Genomic DNA, 16628 nt, shown 5'->3' on the forward strand with positions numbered 1-16628 from the left:
CCTGCTATCAGCTTCTCTGTATCAGGTAGTTGTGTGAACTGTCTTCTGTATTCCTCATTCCTGTCTTTATAGGTGGAACTTGAAATCTGTAACAATGAAAAGATTAAATTTTTGTTTAATTATATTCATTAAAGGAACTGAAATGTAGCATCTTAGAAATAAATTTTAAATGGGATTTAAAATAATATGCTTTTGATGCAACATTCTGTATGTCTTTGTTAGAAAAATCGCATAAATAAACATTTTTAAAAAACACCAAAAGGAGGTAAAGTAAGTTACCAGCATGATGGAATGAACAGTTTGGCAAATCCTCTCTGCAAAAGCAAATTTATAGCTGGGGAAAAAGCTGTCAAAAAACAATCACTTCAGCTGAAACTGGTTTGGCTCAATGGATAGAGCGTCGGCTTGAGGACTGAAAGGTCCCGGGTTCGATTCCGGCAAAGGGCATATACCTTGGTTGCAGGCATATCCCCAATAGGGGGTGTGCAAGAGGCAGCTGATCGATGACTCTCATCGATGTTTCTAACTCTCTATCTCTCTCCCTTCCTCTCTGTACAAAATCAATAAAATATATTTTTTTAAAAACAAAAAAAAAACAATCACTTCAGTCCTGGCAGTGTGACTCGGTTGGAGCGTCGCCCATTGAACCAAAGGGTTGAGGGTTCAGTTTCCTGGACACACAACCAGGTTGTGTGTTCAATCCCCGACCAGTCATGCAGGAGGCAACCAAGTGATATTTCTTTTATGTTTCTTTCTCTCTCTCTCTCTCTCTCTCTCTCTCTCTCTCTCTCTCTCTCTCTCTCTCTCTCTCTCAAAATCAGTGGAAACATATCCCCCAGGGATGATTAGAAAAACAAATCAATCACCTCAAATTCTTGGAAGTTGATCAAATGCATACAATAAGCTGAAAATATTTGTTCATGAAAATCTACTGAACTTGGAAATACTAGTAGTAGAGGTCTGGGGCACTCTTTCCTTAGCCAGCTCCCATCACTCTTCCTACCCTATAAGTTAAGTCCGTGTGGTAGTTCGCTGAGGGTAGAACAGGTCATGAAAACTAGCAGCTTTGCTGAGAAAGTGGACTGAATTGATTCTGAGTGAAAAGCAGAAAACCTAGGCCCAAAAGTGCAAAGGAAAACTCTGAAGCTGTCAAAGTGAATGTAGATTGTAGATCCAGATCCCAGACTACCAACATATTCCTGGCTAGACTCATAATAAGCCTCAGGGGAACATAAAAAATTAGGCACACTTGAAAATGGTCTGAACTTTGAATGCTTTCCCCAATCTACACATAAATCTGTCAGCAGGGAAGAAAAAAACAAAAACAGAAAAAACACCTATTACTGGATCTATGTATTTGAGCACAATTTTTTACCAATCATTGACTGGTATAAAGGGTGACTCCTTGGAAGTCATCTTTAAATAAAAACAACAATAATAAGTAAGGCATAGACTTGTTGCCACATGCCACAGGACAAACTGATTTCACAGATACATTCTAGGTAAGTTATTAAACAAAAATCTGCAATGATAAGATTTAGGAGCAGAAAGGATGTAATCAGAATCCAGAGTTGCTACAATATATTATCTAAATTGTACAATTATTTTTTTAAAAAGTATAAAACATACAAAAGAAAACAGAAAAATGTTGTTCATAATAAGGAAAGAAAAAAGCAAGCAATTGGCTCTTTTAGGGTCCCCATATACTAGATTTAGCCGACAAAGAAATCAAAGCAGTTATTATAAATATGTTCAAAGAACTAAAGAGAACCATGCTTAAAGAATTAAAAGAAAGCATGACAACAATGACTCAACAAGTAGATAATTTCTACAAATAAATATTTAAAATATATTTTTATTGATTTGAGAGATGAAGGGAGAGGAGAGATAGCAACATCAATGATGAGAGAATCATTGATTGGCTGTATCCGGCATGCCCCCTACTGGGAATCAAGCCCAGAACCCAGGCCTATGCCCTGACCAGGAATTGAACTGTGACCTCCTGGTTCATAAGTTAACACTCAACCTCTGAGCCACACCAGTCAGGCAATAAAAAATGTTTTAAATTTTTAATTTTTTTTAATAATATGTTTTTATTGATTTCAGAGAGGAATGGAGAGGAGAAAGAGATAGAAATAGCAATGTGAGAGAGACACATCAATTGGTTGTCTCCCAACCAGGGCCAGGTACAAGCCTTTGCCCAAGAATCAAACTCTCAACCCTTCAGTGCATGGGCCATCACTCCAACACTTAGCAACACAAGTCTGGGCTATATTTTTAATCAAAATGAATTAAGGGTAAATGGTAAACAACATAGACTGATGAATAAGAATAGACCCAGAGATAAGGAGCCCTGGATCAGACTGTTGGACCTCAGAGGGAGGGTGGGGATAAAAGAGAGAGATCAATCAAAGGACTTACGTGCATACATATGAGCCTATGTCAAGGACAATAGGGGGGTGAGGGCATGAGTGGCGAGGGGTGGGGGATTGGAATGGGGGGTTGAGAACAAATATATAATACCTTAATCAATAAAGAAATTTTTTAAAAAATGAATTAACATGATATCCTAAGTTATGCTATATACCTGAAACTAATATAAAATAATATTGAATGCACACTGTAATTGAATTTTTAAAAAAATTTTAAATGGTATCCTAAAAAATATTTGACTTATAAAGAGAGAAGTAAAAGGGGAAAAGAAGAAAAAAAGATGTGAAACATTGAGAAAACAAATAGCAAAATGGCTACTCATGAATACAACCATATTACAACTGCATTAAATATAAATGGACTAAACACAGAGACTGACAAACTGGATAAAAACAGACCCAACCATATGCTGTCTATAAAAGACACACCGTAATCCAAAAGGGGTGGTGGGGCAGGGACTGGCTGCAGGGGGCCAATGGGGAGAAAAGGGGAACATATGTAATACATTCAACAATAAATAATTATCTTTTAAAAAACACAGAAAGTGAAAGGATGGAAAAAGATGTAGCATACAAACAATAACCCTAAAAGAACATAAGTGATTATATTACTATCAGCTGAAATAGACTTTAAGACAAAAAAATATTAATAGACAACAAGATATTTCCTTAATAATTAAAAGATCAATATATGAAAAAGATACAATTTTAAATGTTTACATAACAAACAGCAAAGCCCCCCAAAATAGGAAGCAAAAACTGACAACACAATTGGAAAACAGACCATTCAACATTAAGTTAGATATACTTATTAAGCCATTCTCAATAGATGACAGGATGACTAGACAGAAAGCCAGCAAGGATATAAAAGACTTTAACAACAGTATCTAGCCATTTACAACAGCTACGTTGAAGGCGTTATGCTAAGTGAAATAAGCCACACAAAGAAAGACAAACACTAAGTAATATCACCTTACTATGGAACCTAAATAAAAAGAGAAACCCATAGAAACAGAGTAGAGAGTAGTTGCCAGGGACTTGGGAGTCAAGATAACGAGAAATTGGTAAAGGAGTACAAAAGTTCATCTATAACATGAATAAGGTCTGAGAAGCTAATGTAGGATATGATGACTATAGTTGATAACACTGCACTGTGTGCCTGAACTTAACATTTGCTAAGAAAGAACTTAATAGTGTCCCAAACAAAAGGAGATGCATGTGTTAATTAACTAAGTGGGAGGCATTCTTTCACAATGTGTGTGCATATCAAATCCTCACAGCATACACTTTCACAATAGCGGAAAGTTTGTCAATTACGTTATCTATACTAATAAAAGGATAATATGCTAGTTGGACCAGGAGACCTTCCGGCCGTCCTTTGGGACAAAGCCATGGTGGCGGGGCTGAGGCAGAGGCAGTTAAGGGTGATCAGGTCAGCAGGAGAGGGCAGCTGGAGGCGATCAGGCTGGCACGGGAGGGCAGCTGTGGGTGAGCAGGCCAGCAGAGGGGGCAGTTGGGTATGAGCAGGCCAGTGGGGGAAGGAGGGAAGGTGAAGTTGGGGGCTAGCAGGGGGTGGCAGTTGGGAGTGAGCAGGATGACAGGGGGGCAGTTGAAGGTGATCAGGCAAACAGGCAGATGAGTGGTTAGAAGCCAGTGGTTCTGGATTATGAGAGGGATGTCCCAGATTAGAGAGGGTGCAGGCCAGGCTGAGGGACAAACCCCACCCCCCATGCACGAATTTCATATACCAGGCCACTACTATACATATACAAAAGGCTAATATGCAAAGTGTCCCCTCAGGAGTTCAACTGTGAGACTTGGAGTTCAACCACTTGCTATGATGTGCACTGACCACCAGGGGGCAGTACAGAACATGGCGACCAGCAGCAATGGCAGTGGGGCTCTAAGGGAGTGAGTGAAGGAGGAGGTGGGAAGGCGGGGAAGAGGGGAGGCAGGGAGGCAAGAAACCTGATTGGCCCTGATCACCAGCCAGGCCTAGGGACCTTACCCGTTCACAAATTTCATGCACCAGGCCTCTAGTATGTCAATAAAACTGAAAGGAGGGGAAGAAACATTGTCCACCAACTAAACCTGCCACTTATAAAACACTTCACTCATAATCTGCACTTTTTTTCAAATACACACAGAATATTTTCCAAAATATACAATATGCTAGGTCACAAAACAAGTTTCAATTAATTTAAAAGGATTGAAACCATATAAAGTATGCTTTCTTTCAAAATAGCCTGGTAATATCACAAGAACAGGCATAGAGAACAATGGAACAAAACAGAGACCCCAGAAATTGACTCACACCATTATGGTCAATTAATATTTGACAAAGGAGGCAAGAACATACAATAGAGTAAATACAATCTCTTCAAGAAATGGTATTGGGCCGAAACCAGTTTGGCTCAGTGGTAGAGCGTCGGTCTGTGGACTGAAAGGTCCCGGGTTCGATTCCGGTCAAGGGCATGTACAGTGGCTGCAGGCACATCCCCAGTGGGGGATGTGCAGGAGGCAGCTGGTCGATGTTTCTCTCTCATCGATGTTTCTGGCTCTCTATCTCTCTCCCTTCCTCTCTGTAAAAAATCAATGAAATATATATATTTTTAAAAATGGTACTGGGAAAATTGGATAGATACATGCTAAAAAAAAAATGAAACTAGACTATCGATTTATACCATACACAAGAATAAACTCAAAATGGATAAATGACTTAAATGCAAGCCATGAAACCATAAAAATCCTAGAAGAAAACATAGGCAGTAAAATCTCAGACATCTCACAGATACATCCCCTCTAGGGCAAGGGAAACAAAGGAAAAAATAAACAAATGGGAGTGCATCAAACTAAAAAAGCTTCTGCACTGCAAAAGAAACCATCAGCAAAATGAAAAGGAAACCCCTACATGGGAGAACATATTCGCCAGTGATATATATGATAAGCAGTTAATTTCCAAAATGTATAAAGAATTTATACAACTCAACACCAGGAAGACAAACAATCCAATTAAAAAACAGGCAAAGAACCTGAACAGATATAGATGGCCAACAGACATATGAAAAAATGCTCAGCATCACTCATTAGAGAGATGCAAATTAAAATGACAATGAGATATTTCTTCACAACTAGAATGGCTACTATCAGTAAGCCAACAAACAAATGCTGGTGAGGGTGTGGAGGAAAAGGAACCCTAGTACATTACTGTTGGGAATGCAGCCTGGTGCAGCCACTGTGAAAAATAGTATGGAGTTTCTTCAAAAAATTAATAATGGAACTTCCTTTTGACCCAGTGATCCCACTTCTGGATATACACCCTAAGATTCCCAAAACACCAATCAGAAATAATACATGAACCCCTGTGTTCATACCAGTAGCTGCATTATTTACAATAGCCAACATCTGGAAACAGTTCGAGTGCCTATCAGTAGATGAATGGATAAAAACTGTGGTACATTTACACAATGGAATACTATCTAACCTAATAATAGAGTAATATGCAAATTAACCATCACTCTGCTACACAAGCCACGCCCACCAGGCATGCCCAGTAGCCACGCCCACCAGCCAATCAGAGCAAGTATGCAAATTAACCCAACAAAGATGTTGGTTAATTTGCATATGCAGAGGGAGGGAGGAGTGAAGATTGAAGACAGCATCATAGAAGGAAGAGGTAGGGAAAGTGCAAAGCAAGGCAGCTGCAGCTGCTGGAGGGAAAACACCGGTGCGCGGCCATGGAGGCAGCAGTGGAGGCAGCAGGGGTATGTGGGCGTGGTGGCTCGTGTGGGCAAGGCAGAGCGTGCAGCAGCAGTGCGCCCAGCCCCAGAGGCAGAACCAGCAGCGAACACAGCGGGCCGGGCGTGCGGGGTGAGGCACCCAGCAGTAGTGGCAGTGTGCGAGACCTCCGAGACGATGGCAGCGGTGGCCACAGGTGCAGTAGAGCAGGCAGGAAGGGTGGGGCGCGCCCCGCCCACCCCACCCGCACTGCCCACCACAGCAGGAGAGGTGGGGGGCGGGAGAGGTGGGGGTGGCGGGAGGGAAGCCGGCTGGAAGTCTTGCAGGAATATTCCTGCAACAGGTGCCTAGTGCAGCTATAAAAAAGAAGAATCTCTTACCCTTTGCGACAGCATGGATGGACCTGGGAATTATAATGCTAAGCAAAATAAGCCAGTAAGAGAACAACAAATACCATATGATCTCACTTACATGGGGAATCTAATGAACAAAATAAACTGACAAACAAAACAGAAACAGAGGTGTGGATACATGGAACAGACTGACAGCAGTTAGTGGGGGTGCAGAGAGATGACTGGATGAAAGAAGGTGAAGGGATTAGCCAAAGAACACATATGCATAATGCATAGTCACAGACAACACTGTGGTGATGGCCAGAGAGAAGGGGGTGCAGGGCAGGCAAAGGGGGGAAATGGGGACATGTAACAGTATAACAACATAAATAAAGTTATCCCACCAAATCCAGAAAAAAAAGAAGAGATGGTAGAAAAGTGATTTCTGGAAGGGGTGATAAACTCTTGAGCATCTTCCATTTAGTTTAAGTGTAAATATAATCATTTCAAACAAACATTACTCTGAGTTGTATAATATGTGTGTGTGTGTGTGTGTGTGTGTGTGTGTGTGTGTAACAAAACACATTTCAGATTGTATTTCATTTAAATATTTTTTAAATAAGAGCAAATGTCTGAATGTGGCCTGGATCATGTTTAATTAGTGATGGCTCATATTGATTATGGTGCCTAAGATTATATGTATATAGTTTTTTTTTTAAAAAGAAAAAGGTATACTTACCTTTGCCACTTTTATTACAATGTCTCTGCTCGTACATTCTTTTAATTAATCCTGTGATTCACTGTACTTTTGATTCTAAAGTCTTTCATCAAAAATAGAAAATTTTCATGCATATCCTCTTTGAATATTGCTTCTTGCTCATTCTCTATGTTCACCTCTGAAATGAACTTCTCTACTTTTCTTCTTGTATCTTAAACCATTCTCTTTCAAATACTCCATCTTTATCTCTCAGGGTACAATATCATTTCTTCATATATCTTTCAATTTACTGATTTTCTCGTTAGCTGCTTTTTCCCATGTCCACTGTATTTTTAAATTATTATTTCAACACCATATGATTCCTTTCTAGAAGTTGTATTAGGTTGTTTTCCAAATCTGCCTAATATTTTTGAGAATGTCTTATCCATGCATCATATTTTAATGCTTTCTATGAAGTCTTTAATAATATCAACTGATTGTTTTATGTCTTTATCTCATATTTTATCTGAAGTTTTGGAAGGTCTAGTGTGCTATTTATTTAATCTCCTCCTTCTGCTTCCTCATAAAGTGTTAAATTGAAGTCCCAAAACTTCATGAGAGATTAACTGCAGGTTATGTGCTCTGAGGAAGATTTCCCACCCACCCACCATCTTAAACCCAAGTTTAACAGATAAGCTTCCTTGTCTTCAACCTGCATGTGTAGGATTTTTTTCCCTAGTCTACCTTTCCCAGAGAGTATAGCTCTTTGAGAGTCATGGCTTTATAAACAGTTCTCAGTTCCAACTCATACAAGTCCCAGGCACCATCTCCTGACCCAGTGTGGCCATTAAAGCTGGGTTATAGAGGCTTCTACACTCCTCAGGGCTGCTTCGGCATTGAGCTTATGGGCTAGCATCTGTGGAAATCAGTTCCTTCTTCTTTTTTTTTAGCCCTTAGGTGTTTCTCTTGCTATTTTATGAGCCCAGACATTCATTTCAAGAAGATGTTTATAACATTTCATCCAGCATTTCTAAGGATTTAGGAGCAGAAGAGCTTTTAAGTTAAAAAGTCCTGTCTTCATATTCTAAAAATGTTAGTTGCCATTCCCTCCTAATTATTTCTGAAAGTATTAAAAGATATCTGAGCTTTCAAACAATATTTACCTACTAGAGGCCCAATGCACGAAGATTCATGCAAGAATGGGCCTTCCTTCCCCTGGCTGCCAGCACTGCCTTCGCTCCGGCCCGGAGCTGCCTTTCTGCCTTCCTACGCTGCCCAGAGGCCCAGAACGGCTGAGGTGGTGTGGAATACCTGTGTCATCTCCATGGCGACATCGCATGCATCCTGCCCCACCCCCAGCCACTTGGCAGCTGCGTATACAAATCAACCTGACATCTTTGTTGGGTTAATTTGCATGCTCACTCTTGATTGGCTGGTGGGCGTCACGAAGGTACAGTCAATTAGCATGTTACTCTCTTATTAGTGTAGGGAAATTAAAATTTTTAGTTGGATATAATTTGGGTTTTTTTTTAATCCAACAGACATTGGAAAATGAGGTGTGTTTTTTTTTTTGTTTGTTTTGTTTTATCAGTTACCAAAGTGAAAATCTGAAATATCCTCTTTAGGTTGAATAAATTCAAGATATGTTATGGAGGACAACAAATGGTTCAAGAAAGCGTCTTCTCCAGAGTTGCCAAAGTATGTTACAAACATACTAATTAATCCTCTGGGGCAATTTTTAAATTTAACAGTGCAACATGAATTAATACTCATGATGTACCTCTAAATCAGGTTTGTGGCAGGTTTCATCCCCACTTCTATAATAATAAAAGCATAATATGCAAATTGACCGAACAGCAGAATGACTATCTGGACGACCTTCCAGACGACCACGCTGTGACACACACTGGCACCAGGCCAACCAAGGTGGGTGCTATGTGATTGGTCAGGGGAGGGGGGGCCCACCATTGCCCCAAGATTGCCCCAAAGAGGGAGAGCCCAGGCCACCCAGCTGGCAGCAATCCAGGACCCCTCAGGTAGGGTCCCCAAGCCTGGCTGGCAATCAGAGCCTATCAATACAAATGAACGTTTAATATAAGTACCTGACCCAAAGCACTTTACTTTTGTGAAATATATAGATAAGTATGTCATCTTTTAAACATACACAACAGAAAATCTCAAAGGCTTTTTCTCTTCCCAACCGTTGCTAGAGAAGTTACACTTAAACAAGTGTGTCTGCCACGGATCTCTGTAAGCTTTTCCTCTGGGACCTTATTCCACCAGGAATATGCCATTATTTTAATTGGGAAAACAAAAGTTTGGCTTTGAGTTGTTTTTTTCTTTTGCCATGTATTTTTACAGGGCAAAAGCATGAATAGTTATCTCATTTCTTCATTTCAAAAAAATTTTATTGCAACATTAGGATTTAAAAATTCATAATGAAACTCATTTCCCACACACTAGGATTCAATATTTTCACTTTTAAATAAAAAAGAAAACAAATATAACAATTGATATTCCTATCTTTATATTACAGAATTAAAATGGAAACTCTGCAGCTGTGGGTCTCACTATCAATTGCTATGGAAAGTTAATCATATTCCTTTAAATGAAAGTCCTACTGTCAGAAAGACAAGATGGAGACACTTGTGCTCCATCAATCTGTTAAGTAGCACAAGGTTAAATGGACAGGGCCTAAAAGATATCAACCTCTGCAAGAAAACAACAGAACTTTAATAAACTTTGGTTCACTTTCTTGGATCCTCTTAAGTGTTCCCAATTTTTTAATTATGAGGAATCATGAAAACACATTTTCCAATATTACAAATAGAAATGTTCTTATTCAGCACTTTTCAAACTTTTAATCACTGGACAGTCTTAAGAAAAAGTGTTCCCTTGTAGCATCTGCCTTTTGAGTATACTCAGAGGTTTTTATTGTAGAGGCAGTGGTAGAGGTAGATGGATTTAAAATGATAGAGAGGAGAGAGAAATAAGAAAATAAAGTGGCAGAGAAGGGTATTATTTTGCAGACTTCTTAACCATCATTTTTAGCAGTTACAGTTGTACTACATTAGAGCCACTTGTCTACACAGACCTCTGTCCTCCACATTAAGAGGCTGAGACTGCTACAGCTTCTGAGTTTCTGCTGTCATTTCTTGCTAGTGTCTATGTATTATCCCAGAGTAATCCCCTTATTCCCAACATTCTATTCAACTAAAAAAAAAAGGACCAACTTATTTATTAGGTGTATAAAAACATGTCAAAAATACATCAAAGAAATTCCCAATGAAGACTTGAGGGTGGGGATTGGTAAGGTATGTACACATATAATACCTTAATGAATAAAAAAATGAGGAGAAAAAAAAAAAAGACTTGAAAAATGCTCCTCTCGCAATATATACCAGCATAAGCTTGGATTTGGCTGTTCAAGTTCTCTTTCATTTTTGTTTGCTTCTGAGTTCTGATAGTTCTGGTTTCTGTGTAAGTGGCCTCTGGAAAAGTCAGTAAAACTTCTAAGATGTTGTATTTGTCTTTAAGTCTACTTCATGTGAATCCATATAAAAATTCCTCAAGCCTGGCTAGGGTGTCTCAGTGGCTGAGCAACAACCTATGAACCAGGAGGTCAAGGCTCGATTCCAGGTCAGGCTCGATTCATGCCCATGTTGCAGGCTTGATCCCCACTAGGGGATGTGCAGGAGACAGTTGATCAATGATTCTCTCTCATCATTAATGTTTCTATCTCTCTCTCCCTCTCCCTTCCTCTCTAAAAACCAATAAAAATATATATTTTTAAAAATTGCTCAAAATAAAGTGCTTGTCATCATCAAAGAAAACTAAGACTGAGCCAAAATAAACTTTCAACATTCTAACACAGTGCTTCTCAAACTTGAACGTGCATACAAATCCCTTGGAAATCTTGTGAAAATGAAGATTCTGACTCAGTAGGTCTGAGGTTGGGCCTAGGATTGTGCATTTTTTCTTCATGTATTTTATTGATTTTTACAGAGATGAAGGGAGAGAGAGGTAGAAAGTTAGAAACATCGATGAGAGATAAACATCAATCAGCTGCCTCCTGTACACTCCCTACTGGGGATGTGCCCGAAACCAAGGTACAAGCCCTTGACTGGAATCGAACCCTTTCAGTCTGCAGGCCGACGCTCTATCCACTAAGCCAAACTGGTTTTGGCGGATTTTGCATTTTTAAAAAACTGATGTGTGATGCCAAATCTTCTAGTTCCATACTGCATACCTCCTTTTCACCTCTCCTTCTATCTCTAAATCCTCATTCCCATGCCTTTTCATTTTCTTACTTTATCCTTTTTCTTTCACAAATCTGCCAAGAGTAACCACAGTAATCCTTTAGCCCTATAAAAAGCCCTTGAAACTATAAACGTTCCCAATCTGTAACAAATATAAAAAGGAGAGTGCAGAAGGATAAAAACACAATAGTGATAAACTTTCTCAAAGTGTGTCCAAAGATAATATAATCAAATGTAGATGATATAATTTTTAGGGTATGTAGTTATCTTGATATATTTCTTAGCAATAAAATATGTTTCTTCTTAATAGGAAGTAAGAACCTGTTATTAATCTGAAGATTCGATAACATTCAATAACTGAGCTGCTAATTATGAACAGAATGATGGTACTTGTACTAATCCTTATAACCTGTTAATAATATGTCTTTTTTGTTGTTGTTTACTCTAAAATTATTAGAAATTCTGCTACCACATACATGTAGCAGAATCCTCACCATATCAGCTTTCTAATAAATTAATATTGGAACTATATATGCCTTATGCTCTTATGTAAAATTCACTTATTGCTGCATTATTCTATCAAATGACTCATAATTCTCACAGGAATTGTTAGATTTACAATGAACCCTTTAATATAATAAATGTAAGCATTGCTATGGTAACAGAAATGTTCTTACCAAAAGACTCTGTGCACCTAACCAAGGCCCTGCAGTCTCATTTTACAGTGAGGAAACCTGAAGCACATCCAGGTGATGCAATCAAGTGATCACAGTGCAAACACACTATGAAATTTTAAAACCAATCTCAAAATCATTATGCACTACAGGTCACACTTAGTTAAATTTCCTTCTAGGTACAGGAACTAATTACTTAAATTAAAATGCTGTAAAATAGCTGGCTTCTCAGTAACATTTAGGAATATGATTTATGTATAATGTTAGACTCTTGCCAATATAGTGGGATCCAATTCTGTGGTGGTGTTTTCTCCCAAGAAAATTGAAGCAGATAATTCCACTCCATCAAACCAGACGACAGTGCATTCTAGTGGCCAAAGGAGGGCATACTCGGAAATGGTTTTGGGACTCAAAGGCTGACAAATATCTAGAATCTAGAAGCTAATTTAAAAAATTATAAATAATATATGAATTGCTGTAACCTTACAAAATTTTGCATTTAAGATTAAAATGAAGATATAAGAAAAAAAATATTACCCAAAAGCTCCAGTCACCACTCCAGTTATGTCCATGAGGCCCCTGTTTTTTAGCTGACACTGTATTATTCTCATCCACAACTGGACTAGGATTTTCCTCTGATTCTTCCGGTGGCTCTGTGGCAATGCTTGACTCTCCTTCGTTTATTGCCTGGAAATAAGTATCAACCAATTCAAATTATTTATTAAGAAATGTCCATTTTTAAAAGAAAAGTTAATGTTCAAAAGATGTCAATTAACTTGAAAAGGATAATATTTAAGCTCTTAAAAAAACAGCAACTAATACCTTTTTGCTTCTATAGTTCATACATTTACATGTACAAAAAACATTTCCCAACTACTACTATTTGCTAGTTTGTTTATTTGGCACTGGGGATTCAAAAGTGAATAAAACATAGTCCTTTGTCTCCAGCACTTCAGTCAACTAGAGGAAGAGTTAAACAGTAGGGGGGGGGGGGGAGGGGAAGTGATGGGGATGACAATTGGTCCAACCTCTTGGGAGAATAATGTTCAATGCCTAGTAGAGACTACGATGGGCATATACTAACAACCCAGCAATATAATGTGCACATGGAGTCAACCATGTTTGTAACACTAAAAAAGTGCAAATGACTTACCGTCCACTGATAAGGAAATTGGTAAACTAATTCTGGTTTATTCAAACAATGGAGTTAAAATAAATGGATCAGATGTCTCCACCAGGCATTGGCCCCCAATCTATAGAGCACTCGGGCGAAAGGTTATACCCTATGCAAGATATGGGCCTATCAGGTGGGTCGCTCATGCAAGAGCAGTCATTATGGAGAGAGAAGAGAGAAAGAGGAGGTGTGGAAGGGGAGGGGGAGCAGCCATTATCAGAGCACACAGCTCTTAAATACCTCTGCTGCTGCTGCCACCCATGTCTCTGTTTAACAAACATCCTCAGGGTTCCAGGGGAAAGCTCCCGTGGCACCTATGTGGCCCAGCAAAGGGTTAAATCTGGCTCAACTTAATCTTGGGCTTCTTTTTTTAAAAATATATATTTTATTGATTTTTTTACAGAGAGGAGGGTAGAGGGACAGAGAGCTAGAAACACTGATGAGAAAGAAACATCGACCAGCTGCCTCCTGCACACCCCCTACCGGGGATGTGCCCGCAACCAATGTACATGCCCTTGACCGGAATCGAACCCAGGACCCTTCCGTCCGCAGGCCGACGCTCTATCCCCTGAGCCAAACCGGTTTCAGCAATCTTGGGCTTCTTAAACTCTACAAGTAACCATAATGTCCACAAGTTGTCCACAGGCTCCTGAAGCAAGAAACGATCCCCATACGGTATGCCATTCGAGCAGCAGTTACTGCCGGCACACTGGACTCTCTGCCAAAGGGAACCTGTGACTGTCCCTCCTCAGCTGCCAGTTACGCCTCGGGTCCTAGAAGAAACAGCTTGCAAGCTCAGCACAGCCGCCAGGACTTCCTTCCTGTAGAACAGAACCACATCTGGGCCCTCTGCACAGCACGCCTGCAGGAGGGCATGGCCGGCCTTGCCCTCGCTCTTTTATCGCATGTCATGGTACTGGAAGAGGTCACCTCTCCTCGAAGCCCTTGGAATACCTGGGTAGCAACTTGGGTTCGACTGAGTGAACAGCAATAGGAGTTTGGGTTCTTCAAACTCCCGTTGGAAGTTTGATGGACAAACTTGCTGTTATGTGGACAGCATCACCACCATTGCACACAATGAGGCTCCCTGGAGACCCACTGCTTTGGATCCCTTACCCAAGATGTCCCTGACAAAGGACCCTATGATCAGAACTGGCTGAACTTCCCACGGTCGCCTTCATAGTGAATGCTCCGGTCAACAACTGGAGCCATCTGCACAGGTTTGGGCCTACGCTTGGGCCACTGACTTAAGAGATGTACTCTTCGGTGTAAAGAGCTCTGAAACTCTCTCGCTTCCCAGATCCTCAAAATATAAATTAAGGTCACACCTGTCTCGACATAGACTAAAGCCATAATAATAGCCCTTGCCAAGACACTTCTAATCCCATCAGAGTTCCAAACATGACTCATGGTGACCCAGGCACTCATTTTATTTCTCAAAACACACTTCGTGGGGATCTTGAACAAGGTATGCAAAGGAACCCTCATCTTCCTTCCCAGGGTGAGGGTAGTGCTCAGAAGAAACACAGGTACTCCTGCAACAGAAGTAGGCTTTCACTCTTAAGATTAAACAACCGCTTCTTCCATTTGCCAAAGAAGGTTCTAAACAAAACTAGTTGAAACCAAAAACAACGTGGTTGACAGCACAGTGATTTAAACTCTAGTCTGAGCTGGTGGTTAAGGGAAGGGGGTGAGGCAGGGTCAGTGTGACATCGTGACATCGGGTCAGAATGCTGACCATGGGCCGGAGTCCATGGGCCTGAGCGAGACATCTGGAACGGGACAGTCCGGGGCCAAACCCCTGCACCCCAGCCCGCGGAGCAGCAGACCTCCCACCGCGACCCGGAGGGCACGGGCTCGCAGGAAGCACGGGAAGCCCTCTCCTTGGCACCAACTCCCCCCACTTCTCCAAAAAGCACCCAGAAAGGGCAGGCAGGAACTAAGGATCCCAAGGAGAGCGGGTTCCAACGCGGAGAAAGCTGGTAAGCCGCCTTTGGGGAGCCCGACCCTGCGAGGAGCCACTTACCGGGCGGACCATCGGAGGACCCTCCATCGCAGCTCCCTCTGCCGCGGCCGCGAACCGCGCACGCGCCCCGCGTGGGGAGGGGGCGCCAACTGTGCGCCCCGCGCCCACCCGCGCCCCGCCTGCCCGCCCGGCCACCGCGGCCCCGGCCTGCGCCGCGCGCCCTCTGGCGGCGGGAGAGGGTCCCTGCCTCTCTGGCCAGCTCCTAACAAGGTGAAGTTGACTTGTTAGCGGGGAAGTCAGTCCTGGCCAGGGATCCGGATCTGGAGGAGCCTGATCCTAACTACCTATCTACCTACCAAGCTCAAACTCCTGTGCCTGCCCCGAAATGGCATCCAGGCGCAAGTCACCCCAAAGTCCTCCTGCGCCCCAAGACATACCCGCTCCAACGTGCACAAAAGGGAATAATTGCAGGGCCAAGACTTGTTCCTTCAAGGAAGGGATTGGAGTTACTGACTTGAGTATTGCGAATCCTGGTTTCCAAAAATGAAGCTATAAAAAAAACATTCTGCAACAATTTAGGAAGATTGAATATGAACTGTATGTTAGGGTTGGTTTGATAGAATAATTAATGATTTGTGGATACATTTATTGATGTTCATGTATGAATAATTCATACTTTGCGGTTATGTTGGGAAATATTTTTATTATTAGAAAGTTTGTGCTCAAGTATTTAGGAGTGAAGTGTTATAATGTCTGCAACTGGATTTCAAATGCTTCCACAAAGACAGTTGCCACAAACTGAGTGTGCTTGCCCACACGCACGCGCAGACACACAGAGAAATTGATATGTTGACACCTAATCCCCTTTCTCCCTGGGAGGAAAAGGGATGCACTCTACCAATAGCACGTGGGATCTCGCCACACACTGAATCTGCTGGTGTCTTTTTTTTTTTTTTAAATAAATCTTTATTGTTCAGATTATTACAAATGTTCCTCTTTTTCTCCCCCCTCCATTGTTCCCCTCCACCAGGTTCCCACCCCGCCCTCTGTCCTTTCCCCAGCGCCCCATTGTCCTCATCCATAGGTGCACAGTTTTTGTTCAGTCTTTTCCCGAATCCCCCATTCCCCTTTTCCCCTAGAATCATCAGTCCACTCCCCTTCCATACCTCTGATTCTATTATATTCACCAGTTAATATTGTTCACCAGATTTTTTAATTCCCTTGGTTTTTAGTTTCACTTGTTGATAGTTACGTATTTGTTGTTCATAATTTTTATCATTATCTTCTTCCTCTTCCTAAAAAAACCCTTCATCAATTCATCTACTGGTGTCTTGATCTCAGACCTCCAGACTCCAG

General features: G+C 41.1%; 1 protein-coding gene across 1 annotated transcript in view; it reads right to left on the reverse strand.

Moving 5' to 3' along the window:
• Positions 1 to 15475, reverse strand: part of GRAMD1C (GRAM domain containing 1C) — a 71101-nt gene extending 55626 nt beyond the window's left edge. Inside the window, exons 1-3 of the mRNA XM_084873967.1 lie at positions 15333 to 15475; positions 12670 to 12819; positions 2 to 86 (exon numbers count right to left, since the gene is read on the reverse strand). Of these exons, the coding sequence (XP_084730093.1) occupies positions 2 to 86; positions 12670 to 12819; positions 15333 to 15359 (262 nt within the window). The 5' untranslated portion in view covers positions 15360 to 15475. The remainder of the gene's footprint in view (position 1; positions 87 to 12669; positions 12820 to 15332) is intronic.
• Between the last annotated feature and the right edge of the window lie 1153 nt (positions 15476 to 16628).

The sequence above is a fragment of the Pipistrellus hanaki genome (genome assembly GCF_964339955.1).
Source record: "Pipistrellus hanaki genome assembly, chromosome: 2".
Taxonomy (NCBI): domain Eukaryota; kingdom Metazoa; phylum Chordata; class Mammalia; order Chiroptera; family Vespertilionidae; genus Pipistrellus; species Pipistrellus hanaki.